At 40.1% G+C, this 12,774-nt stretch overlaps 1 protein-coding gene across 1 annotated transcript in view; it reads left to right on the top strand.

The window, feature by feature from the left end:
- The window catches only part of BMPER (BMP binding endothelial regulator), a 429,950-nt gene that overhangs the window by 107,735 nt on the left and 309,441 nt on the right, over window positions 1–12,774 (top strand). Inside the window, exon 3 of the mRNA XM_078688231.1 lies at window positions 1,212–1,311. Within this exon, the coding sequence (XP_078544357.1) occupies window positions 1,212–1,311 (100 nt within the window). The remainder of the gene's footprint in view (window positions 1–1,211; window positions 1,312–12,774) is intronic.

The following is a 12,774-nucleotide window of genomic DNA, read 5'->3' as shown; positions in this document are numbered from 1 at the left end:
TGTCTGTGGCCCCTTTGGTAATAGCCAAGTGTCCACGTGGCGCACAAAGTGGGCGCATATGCCCGTTGCACCTCGGGCACTCTCTGTATTACGGTTCAGGTAGCGGTGATTAGAACTCTTTTTACTTTGTTTACTTTTATCGAGGACATACACTCCTTAGGAAATTATATGTTTAATATATATTCTTTTAATCATATGCCATGTGGTTTTATTCCAATGTTATGGACTTTGTAGTGCTATTATCTTCAATTTAAAAAATACCCTACTTAATGTATATTTTTGTCTTCCCAGAAACTGAGATTCTGGCATTGTTTGCTCATTCTGAAAATGTAACATCAACAAATGTAGTCTCATGTTCTGGAAAAGCATGCGCTTTCTGAACAGATTGTTCCATCTGAGTTAGCATTAATTGACTGACCCCAAAATACACTGCTGTCTGAATCAAGCTGCATTCTGCATACATCCACAAGAACTAATTCCATCTCCACTGTTTAAAATATTTAAGCCATGTTTAGAACTGCTCTTAATTAGTGAAAAAAGTCTAATATTGGATCTTAGATGGTGGAATCGGTATACTTTTAGTGTAGAAACGTGATGTGTTTTCTTAATTTATCACGACGACGTCTCTCTTGCTAACAGGAAGACATGTACTGCTATGAGCGGGGATAACAAATATGTATGTGTATAAAACATTACATTTCTCTGAAATTCTGTATGGGGAATGCTACGAACAAGATTCTGGTTGCAGATGTATTACATTAATTTGATCCCTAATGAAGTTGTTCAATTCTCATTTTGAAAGTATGAATTATTTTTCATGTAAAAGCCTGGAAGAATGTTCTACACAATCTCAGGCTCTCATATTTCATTATTTCATCTTGCTCTGCGCTGTCTAGCTCTAATTAATTACAGTGATATCATTCATCCTTGGCAAAGTGAATCATACTTCAGTAAAACGTCCCCTTGTATTGTATTCTAATATCAACTGTATAATGTGCAGATAGGTTTTTAAGTAGCATGATTTTTTAGTAATCTTTGCAAAACAGAGTATCACTTCTACTAGACATTAATGCTGGGTGGAAATCACCATTAAATAGAGACTGGGGAACAGTAATTTGTGATCAAATTATACGGGTGACAAAGACCGCATTCTTTTTGTCTACAAAGTGTCAAGACCTAATGCACATTTCCTCTCCTCTTCCATTTTGTAGAATCAGGAAGTGACGTGCAGACGAGAAAGGTGTCCAACGATCTTGAAGGATTGTGCATTGGTAGTGAAGCAGAGGGGAGCCTGCTGTGAGCGTTGTAAAGGTACATTTTGCTTGTTTGTATTACTGTTCTAGTTCTAGGCTGTTTCCAAAATATCCATGGAGAACCCTGCTGACGCAGAGTATATATACATGACAAAATTCGGCAGAACTACATCACACAAATATCTTGTGAAGGTTCAAAAATGGATTCAATCTATTTTGCACCATTCTGTTGCTATGCATTTAGGAATGGAGGAAATGGGTTTTGCTGAAGGGTCAATATTTAGATAATCGAAGTGCACCATTTGTGCACTTATGTACTAGTGGAAATTGACTTTTTGTTGTGCCTTCAACTGCTTCCCCTCCTTTTACTTTGAAAAGAGTTGTGTTCTCTAAGATGGATTAAAAATCGTGCAAAACCTAGTTTGACAAACGTTTTCTTTTAGGTGCAAATAATTATATATTCTGGTCCAGACTTGGATAGGAGAAATACTTGATTACTTCTTTATTTATTTATTTGTCACAAGCAGCAACATTGGCTCATATTGCCTTTGCTCAGTTGTTCGCACCGGTGCAAATCTTTGCTTTGTATAAACTCTCTATACACTCAAGTAACCCAGAAGTAAATGGAGAGAGTGGCGGTATGAATTCTGTAGAGAGGAATGACATCACACTGGGCAGGCTTCAGTTTGGTTAGTAAGCAGAGGAGTGAATTTCAAGCCTGCTTCCAATGGATCATGATCTATGTTGTAGAATGTATATTAATCCAAAACCCTTCACAAAAATGGACAGTTTGTCAGATTTCACCCCCAAGTGTCTTAATTGCAGCATTTCAGTGCCATTAAGCATCATAGCGCTGCTTCTGTAATGCTAGATATTCCGAGGGCATGTCATTCATGAGTGCGTCTACACAGGAAGCATAGTCAAATGTACATGATGTTTGACCCCTTTAGATGCGAGAATTCCCATGGCCAAGGGTGCAGTTAACATCACACACCCTCTTCCAACTTATGTGCTTTTCTCAGGGATTGCATATTGAGGCCTACCCTAGAGGAGGTCTCCAATTTGCACTCCCCCAACATGACCTAAAGCAGGAGTTGAGAGGATGAGAGGACCCTAATCTCCCTTTAGGATCAACCACCTTGTCAATGGCTGTTCATTGGCACCCTTGTGCAGTCACACGGAGAAGCAACTGGGGAGGCTGATGAGCGGGTGCACTTTTTATTGGGTGTTGCCCGGCCCTTCAAAGCACACATCACATAACTACTTTAAAGTGTGTTGTGAATGCTACTGTTATGCTAATGAAACTACCTGACCTTTAGGTAGCACCCAAAAGGGATATTTTGACAGAAGATATTTACATGTGTAATACTGAATTAAAGTTTATGAGTCCATTGAGGGGTTCCAAAATAGATTCTCTCCCAAATAAGTGTGATTCTAACGCTCAGTGACTGGGACCTGAGTGGTGTTTGAGAGACATATCTGTAAATGGACCTTGAAACAATGCAGGGTGGCCTTCGAATTTACTTATGTATTTGAGATGAGAAGCCATATTTTCAGTCATTTCAGACTTGCTCCTAACCTCCTCCGGTATTTAAAGACTATGGTTTATGTTCTTGATTCATTGAGCCGTTTGATGTGACTATTTATTGTCTCTATTGCTGTATTTTTCCCCTCAGTTTAGAATGCGTAGTGCGAACTAGGGACGTATGTTCAGTGTAACCAATACTGCTGATTCCGGGATGTTTTACAATAATTAAGTACTTTAAGCAGTGTAAATTTGGACCAATAGAGCTAGCCCTATAATTGCAACAGGTTTAGGACCTTTCAAATCTTCCCAAAAATGTCATGAGTAGTTCCAGGACTGCATGATTTCCAAAAATGCTAAACGTAAAAATGTGTACGTTCTACATAGATATCTAGCACAAAAGTCCTATTGCACCTTCATTTTTTATAGATATTCTAGCAGTGTCTTTATGGAATTTCAGAGTGTGGCCTTGTCTCCAACCTCCTTAGTTAAGTGTCTGGATCTAAGCCCTCCAATAATGGGAGTACTGGCAATGGACTTTCAACATCTGGGAGGCTGTCCTCATCCTCCATCTTGTGTCAGGTGCACCCTAAATTGATCCCTCTGAAGTTGGTGCTTCACACTCGTTCACATGTGAAGTCCTCCTGCTACACATGTCCTACACACATTGTACCAGCCGAGGTCAGTGCAGGTAAGAGTGGTGGGCCCCCAGTGGGGGTCTTTGGTAATACCCCATGCCATTTGGGGGCATACCTGCCATAACGCTGGTCTTCCCGCTGTTTGTCTCCCCGACCACCGCTCTCACCATCACGCGGCTGGAGACTACAGCCCCCAGGAGGCTCGGCGGTGACACGCCCACCGAAACTCGCGTGCGGAGGCGCTGAAAAGGGAGAGGAGCCTCCCGCCCCGCGGGATCCGCGCGGACGGCACCGGGCTGAGCCCGGGCAAAGGGCGGGCCGTCTGTGGCCATCCGGGGCCAGACGAGGCCGGGCTGGGCCACGGATTTTGAATTTGCAGCAGTGGATCCATATTCCCCAAGTGAGACTTTTAACTTTTGACTTTGGGCAGGGCCCTGTTTCCAGTCAGTATCTTAGGGTATATGTTTGTAACCCTTGTATTAGGTTAATTTGTATTTTCACGTCTGCTTTGTTATTGAAACATTTAAATATTTTAGCATCCATGGATTGATTTGACTATGTCTTAAACTAAATCTGTTAAAACCACATCTGGGCTGGCCACCTTAGACAATTATTTAGTGAAAGTGGTCAACAAAATCAATAATGAATGGAGGGCTTCGCTAGGACGGGGAGCCCCCCTGCTTTACACCCAGTCACTCCGATCCCACTGGTGGAACTACCAGTGGACGACAGCTTTGATTTGGGTAATCAGGTACCCGGAATGACTGAAGCGCAGGTGCACTCTGAGCCTCATCAGGATATCCTGGAAACATCTATTGAGGCAACGGAGCAGTGTTCGCCAGTCCCCAGAGCAGTGAGGGCTTGTAGGAAATTACAAACTAAACGAGGGGGTAATCGTAGTAAAAAAAGACTAGAAACAACTCACTCAGCCCATAATAACCCCTCTGGTGGAATCGTCCTATAGGAAATAAAAAGCGCTGCTAGCGTAAATATAAACCCTGAGCAATTTGATTCACTAATTTCTGCCATAGAAGCCAAGATAGAGGCTAAGATGGAAGAGATGATCAAACCCCTAGTTCTCAAATTGGATACTGTTGCTCTAGAAGTTAAGCAATTATACTGTTGCCCGATGGATGAAACTTCTAACCCACCGCCATGTACTACTGGGGAGCAGATTCGTATTGATAGAGGTGAAGTCATTGAGGGTATCATGGGATTAACAGCCGTGAAAGCACCCGGTCCGGATGGGATCCCTCCTGACTTATTCAAGTCTGAACCAACCTTTTGGGCCCCTATACTAGAGTCTGTTTTCAACGCTGCAGTGAAAAGTGGTTGCCCACAATAGTGGGGGGTCTCCACAATTGTCCTGGTCTTTAAAAAGGGTGACAAGTGTAGTCCACCCTGCTACATACCTATTTCATTAATAGACTCTATGGTTAAAATAATAGGAAGGATACTACTGCAGAGACTCTCAGACTGGGTGGTGGAAAACAACATCATGTCCATCTCCCAGTACGGATTCTGCAGTGGTCGCTCAATAATAACCCAATGTCTTAACCTATTTTTAATCCTTAGCAAGTACACAGGGGCGCATTGGGGCACCGTACACCTCGCCTTCATGGACTTGTCCTCAGCTTTCGACTGCGTGAACAGGGGGAAGTTGTGGCAGTTCATGAGGGCGAAGGGGGTGGACAGTGGTACTGTTGATTTTCTTATAGACCTTCACAGCAATACCAGAGCTAATGTTAGATACTCCTAAGACTTGAGCGTAACAAACAATTTTGATATTAGAAAGGGTGTTCGCCAAGGATGCATTTTGGCCCCTTTCCTTTTTAACTTTTATATCAATGATCTTGATAGTGTCTTGCAGAAGGTTCCGGCTGACTGCCCTAGAGTCGGCAGGCGGGGAATTCCAGTACTTTTATATGCAGATGATGCAGTTTTAATATCCAGAACTGAAAGGGGCCTCCAAGCTTTATTAAATGCTTTTAAAATCTTCATGACAGACAGAGACCTTATGATTAACAACTCGAAATCATTTGTCATGCAAGTTGGGCAACAACCAAGTAGGAACTTCTTATTTAAAATTGATGAAGCAGTAATCCCGATATCAAAACGTTCTCCTATCTTGGGGTTCTTTTTGATACTAAACTAAACTGGGGTCCGCATCTTGCTAAAAAGAAAGGAGAATTGGTCCGGGTGAATGCCTCCATTTTTGACTTTGCCTCGAAACTGGGGAAAAAACCTACTGGTGCCATGCTGAAACTCTACAACGCTAAATCTGTGGCAACAACTACACACGGTAGTGAAATATGGGGGCATGTCGGTGGCGAACAACTGCAGATTGCTGAAAACTTTTTTATGAAGCGTCTCCCGTGTGTCTCCGCAGGTACGTCCAATCTTGCAGTACACGAAGAATTGGGGATGCAATATTTATGTGACATTTTCTCCTTACGCCAGCTGACTTGATGGATAAAACTGTGGCTGAATCCGGATATTCCTTTGACACACTTGATTGTGAGGGACTGCTTGTCCCAGGACAAGGCATTGGGTATGCCATGGATAAAATACCTGAAATCCAGCTTTGCAAGGCTGGGGCGTCCTGATTTGTTTGAACATCCAAGCCGGATTGTCAAGGGGGATCTGGAGGTAATGAAACGGGCCTTCCTTCTGGATAGGAAGAGCCAGAGGGAAGGAATGGAGCTCCAGAAACAAAGTGTGAGAACATTTGTCATGTTGAAAACTTGTGTAACCACCGAGCCATATTTATTGGGCTCCCTGACCTCTCATGAAAAGTTCCTGCTAACAAGGTTCAGGTTGAATCTTTTCCATCATCTGCTGGCTAGGCCAAAAACTGTTAATTTTAATAAGACTGCAGTACCTTGCGGCTGCGACGGGAAGTCTCCGCAGGATATGCTGCATTTTATATTTTTATGTAGGTTTTATGAATATCCTCGCAAGCGCTATCTGGTGACTCTTTTAAAAAAACTCAATTTTACTCAGATCAGACCGGCGTTAATTTATTTACAACTTTTGCACAGTGATAGTATTCTCCAAATTACTGAATTTTTTTAATTAAGTGTTAAACTGAGAAATTGTCTGGATCAGTAGTGGACTCTTGTAATGAATTTTTTTAATCCTCTTTTTTATGTAACAAAGATGGTACACTCTTGCACTCTTTTGCACTTTATCAGATATGTTTCTATAACAAATGCATTTTTAATTGTGTTATTATTGTACATGTACTTTTATGGTTTGAACAAAAACCGAAATAAAGTTTTCTGACTGACTGACTGACAGTGGGGTCGGGAGGATTTTGACAAACGATGACAATGGAAAATTATAGAATTTCCACATTTGCCACATAATCCATTGCTGCATAATCTGCAGATTTTAATATAAAACTTTTTTCTAGTTCAAACAGTTCAAAAGTTACTAAAAATGCAGCAACATGACACACAGTTGAAGGCCCTTTGCAAAGATTAACCGATTTTATATAATTAACTTCAATGGAAAGTGGTTGAGGTAAAGGAAGAATAAGCATGGTGCAAGACAAATTCAGTGACATTTCAAAAAATTACGTTTTTAGTCTTCTGTGGAATCGGAACAGGTCTTAAGAGACCCTAAGATCAACAGGCAATGGGTTCGAATGGAGGGAGCAGCTCTACAGTCAGCCTCTGGGCCATGATTTGATTTTTTGGGATACCGTTCTAAGCTTATCAACACCTCTTCAATTAATTTTGCCGCCAATGGTTTTGAGAGGCTTGACGTACTCCAGATGTTTTTTGTGTATGGCCTTTTTAGTGATTGCAAGCCAGTCTGAACATCATGCACAATCAATAACATGATTCAACATTATGGGTCTCCATAATCATTTTGAAGTGGAGCATAGCAGATGTCCGAACACTGATCAGTGCCTCCGTCAGGCGTGTTACAATGTTAGGTACCTCACTCTCATTTTATATCATAAGTTAATGTTACACCCCTGTCTTCTTCACTGTAAAGCGTATGATTTGTTTTACAAAAGGACTGGACTTGGTGCAATGGAACAATTCAGGGACTTTGTACAATAGCGCTATCCAGTGTCCACTCCAAAAGACCGGTAAATTGTTGCTCACTTTTTGGATTATTTGCAGAACACCAGAGCAGGTCAGTGAATGTTCGTCTTTTTTCTGGTGATTTCACGGTCTTATGACATACTAGACACCAGTAACCTTGACCGATGAGCGCAAGGACACGAGTAAGTGAGGGAAACAAATTGTACAACATGCAGTTATCAAGTTAGCTGCCTTTCGATAAGGGCTTCAGTCAGGATTGAAAGGCAGAGAGTCAGGCGATGCATTTGAAGCAGAAACATTCCAGGAACGTGATAAAAAAGTGAAGGTCAGTGATTTGTCTCAGACGTGAAGGAGGTACTTTGCATGAACCCTAATAACATTGCAGTACCATAAAAGACCCGTGATCACTTTGTCAGCATCGAGTTGACTTTTGCAAAAAGACCTAACACTTTAATAATCTTCTTCATAAACACTTTAAAAGCCAATCCTCTTGCTGTGTTATGACACTTTGTTGCTGTGCTTTTAGCATTAAATTGAAAATCTGTGTTGCACACGCAAAGTGCATAGTTATATTCAGAGCTACGGAAATTAATCGATTTAACAGCTGTGGCAATTAACACATAATTATGAATTTACCACATTTGCCATATAATCCATCATCTGCCTCATAATCTGCAGATTTGAACAGAAACACCTTTTGGTTCTTCCTCAAATGGTTCCAAAGTTTCTAAAAATGCAGCAGCATGTGTTGCCGCATGATGGAAGGCCCTTTTCAAAACTTATCTGGTCAGCTTTTTATGGCTTATTGCTATATTTGAGTGTTAAAATTGCGAAAATAAAATTCAACTAATGCCCAGACAGTGTTACCGCATTTAAAAGTAATAATAAATGAAGAAATACTATTACAGAATGAGCCACATTATGCCACATAATGCGCCTTTTCATGCCGCATAATTTACTAAACCCTGTTGCATAATTTTCCCCTCTCCTGCCACATAATTCCAGTGGCCGTGGCTATATTCAATAGATGGATTTTTCTGTTTTTGGCTTCTCACACAGCATATTTCTTAATGTCACCTGTTAAAAAAATGTACTTAAAGTTCTCTAAAAATCAGAGCAAAAGTAACTGAGAAAAACTCGATTTCTGTGATTTGTTTTCACTATTTTACTAAGAATCCCTATTGTGATAATTATCTAGAGGCCAAACTGCATGAAGGATATGCACAGCACTTTTCAGTTCCTGTGCCAAGTGAGGGAAAACTGGCCAGCTTCTTAGTTTACCCTATTAAAAATGTAATGTGTTACCAGAGAAGTATGAAGAAAATAAGAAACGTCAATTGAAATATTCTTGCCTGGGCAAGAGAGCAAGATGAATTAATTGGTCATTTCCAATTGTGAGCTTTCCACTTTCTGAAAATAAGACGAAACCTGATGCACATTTGTGTAGGAAGGGAATGTGCAAACATAGAGAAACAGATTATGAATGGTGTGGCAGCCAATCTTTGGTCAGGAAATAGCTGCAATAGCATGGCAGGACCTGTAGTACTGGGGTTATTTCACATGAACCACAGTGCCAAATGTCAACAATATTTGTAGCCTTCGATCTTATCTTTCCCTCCCTCCTGTCATGCGTGCGTTGCTTATACTGTAACTCTTTGTGTCATCGGTCTTAATCTTTATTTACTTCATTTTGTAAAGCATTCGCTTCATAACCACTGAGGAAAAGATAACAAACACATTTCATTCCTGACAAAACACCTCATAATAATTTCATACTTTTAGGGCTACAACATATAATAAAAGATCATGAAAACAATTATCTGATACCTAAGACGTCTGTTGCATAATGCATATGTGTACAAGTCCAATACCCAATTAGTTGCAATGTAACACAAATGTTCTGAGAAATGTAACTACCAGACTCTGCAGACTCAATGCATAGGTTGTGTTTTTTCTAGCACACAGTTTTCTATAAATAAAGCCATTATATCTGGTCTCAGATGAATGTCATCTATAGAAACAAAGCCTTTTTTTAGGAACAGCTACTGACTGCAGCAAATCATAAGTAGAGCATTCGTATATGGCCAAGTGCAAACTGAAAAATATCACACTATTCTATTTTAAGTTCCTAAAACAGTTTCTCTTTTACAAATGTAAAAAATAAAATTCAGACTTCATAAATCCTGACTTCTAAGAGGTTGCATCAGGAACATTCTACTAGCAGGAAACACAAAACACGTCTTATTCAGTTTTGTATATTATGTGTAATTGTTGAGGGCTTTGCCCCAGTGCTTAATTTGAGCATGTGGTTTCCGGTGCTCGGAATAAAGACAGATTGAGAAAAGGAAACAATAAGTTTCAGAACCCATGCTTTTCAGTTTGTATGCAGCTCCTTGATGCCAGTTCATAGCTCATTGTCCCATAGTAGAAAGATTTCAACTCATTAACTGCAAGCAACAAAAGGGTCTCTGTGTCAAAAGCATTAACCCGCTTACCTATGTACATTAAATTCAAATCTGTAACCTTCATGTTACACAATGTGGTTTGCAACAGGCACATTAACCCTCTATGCTACTTTATGAGTCAAAACTGTGACTAGACAAAGCACAGATCTCTCCATGAACTGCAATAACCACCATAGGTATTTTACCATTATTATTGAAAATTTCTGGGCCCACAAATTTTGCTGCAGCAAGTGCCTACCCCACAAGCCATTTTAAAATCCAGCCTCTTTGTGACCAATTTAGTAAGCCAGACCAGACTTTCTATCACATTTCTCCTTGTTACCAATTTTTTTGGGCAGAGTTTAAAAAAATGAATGCATACTTTGAATGTCAGACTCTGCTTTATATTACTCTGTTTCTTGTGACTCCACCCGCTTCCCCTTGCCACACCTTGACACCAAGTATACTGGGTTCCCGGAGTACATTTATTTCATTTCCCGTGCTGCATATGACAGCTAAATTATCACCCTGCGGGGAGCTTCAGAAGGCAGAGTAATTGAAGAAAGACGGGGCTTGGAATTTGAATCATTGATAGGGTGATACTTGAATGATGCATAATTAATAATCTTGATTTATTGCAGGAACTCACATGCATTTCTTTGTAAATGAGAGTGAAGATTTTGAAGTTAGTTTGTGTTTGACCTAAGTGCATTTGTCTTCTGTGGGGTTGTTGTAAAACATCATGCTTCGACGATGTTGGCATGCATATTTTGAATTTCTTTTAGATTAATAACTCCTGGTTAATTTAGTAACACCTTACAGTAGTGTTGTTTATGTCACCCTACTTCACTGGTGATTGTAGCAATTTGTTTTACTAAAATGATGGGTTGGATGCATAGTGACTGAATTTCATGTGACATTTTCCAGTAGTTGTAAAAAACAACAAGAGAGTAAGGGTTTTTCCACTTTGTGGAGGGGAGGTACTCCTGGTCCCCTAGACCTAGATATGTATGAACAAAAAGAGGAGTATCACCATTGGACCAAGGTGGTCCTAATGGAGTATGGGGAAAGAAGGATGAAGTCAAAAGGAAGTTGTTCCTTTTTTAGAAGACCCCTCACTCACCAACCTGGTTGGTGACAGGCTTCATCATCGGGGTCCCACCGGACCGGGTGTGCTGCGACACCTGATTTCAGTGGTGCGGGTAATTTTTGTGAGTGTAGTGCAAAAAGTGAGTTAAACATTGCCGCAGTGTACCTTCAAAAAACTTTATTCAGAGGTTACTGGACAATAATAAAAGCAAATACAGATATGTGAGTTGGTTAAATTGACCGACTATATCTATGTGCAGATGTTAGGGTCTACGTGTTTCAACCTGTGTTGGAGATTCCCAGGTTTTCGTCAGGACCAAAAGTGAAAAATGTTCTAGTAGACCACAAGTGGGCCAGTCTAATGAATACACCTCAGAGATCAATGAAGCAAAACTGCTATAGCGGTTTTTGATTATATTCCGGGGTTCATGATAAGGTTACATGTGCTGCGTTTTGCATGAAAGTACACCAGTGAAGGGTAGATTTAGGGCTTATGGAAGGGTATTTGAAAACTGCATGAGAACAGGTAAACACTCAATGAGCAGCACAAGCACACGTGTATACGGGTGATATGGACCAGTGCTGGAAGTTCCACAGTTTTCACTGTTGTTTGTCCAATGGACACTAAGGCCTTAAGCCTGCAATGCTTTTGCTTTCTAGATGAGCTAGAAATTATTGAAGGATTTGGTTCACATTAGACCTTCTAAACATACAATTCCTTTGCATTTCCAAAAAACAAGCTCCTTCAGACCATCTCAGAGATATTATTGCAATGTGCATGATGTAGACCTGCAAGTGTAAATTCATAGGGGGGAGCACAGAACATTTTTAAATTGTGGGTGGTCTGGGAGGAGACGTGGCCTAATGGCTAGAGTTGCTAGCTTTGCAACCAGGGAGGCAGGGCGAAGGCACTCCTGTGCTTCTGAACAAATCACTAAGGGCCTGATTTATAGTTCAGCAGAAGCTTTTGTTTGTCACAAACATGATGAATATCCTGTCCGCCAAATAACAAGTGCCTTTTAGTAAATGGCACGTGTACTACTGCAGATGGGATATCAGTCACGTTTGTGATGCAGTAACCCATTCACTGAAATCTAAATCAGGCCTTTAATATCCCTGTGCCTAAAATAAATCTTACCATATGTAATGCACTCTAATGCCTTTAGAGCACGTATGTGCTATATAAAATCTACAAAACCAGTCGATAGCTCTTTCTGACAATGAGCAGGAGAAAACATACATAATTATGCTTCTCTTGTCTAAAGTCCTTACTCATAATTAAGGCTCCCAATATTCTGTTTTGACTGATTTTTGCAGACAGAAAACAATGTGATACCTGCCTATATTCATTTTTAAAAGCAGAAAAAAAAATGTTGCTTTTTGTGAAAGACTCTCCATGCTGTCTTTCATGAATTCCAGGCAAAAGCTGAGAAAATAGACAGCATGGGGATTTAAAAAAAGGATGAGATTTCCTTAAATACAGGCAAATTTTAACATATATTTGTAGTATAACACTAATATGTACCTGTGGGTGTAGTGTTTTGTGATATGTGACTGTTTAATTGGCTAAAATGTGACAGGAATCCAAGTATGAGTGCATGTCTAAGAGAAAACTTAATGTGGAAATGTACCATTTTAAGACACTATTTATTCTCAAAACACAAAATAAAAATGGAAAAATACCAATAAGATGGTTAAAAAATAAATATGGATAAATACAGACAGAAATGTTTTTTAAAAATACCATAAAACTGGGAGCCCTACCAT

Source organism: Lissotriton helveticus, chromosome 4_1, assembly GCF_964261635.1.
Source record: "Lissotriton helveticus chromosome 4_1, aLisHel1.1, whole genome shotgun sequence".
In the NCBI taxonomy this organism is placed as follows: domain Eukaryota; kingdom Metazoa; phylum Chordata; class Amphibia; order Caudata; family Salamandridae; genus Lissotriton; species Lissotriton helveticus.
The sequence above is the reverse complement of the archived record's forward strand: the minus strand, read 5'-3'. Positions and strand labels throughout refer to the sequence as shown.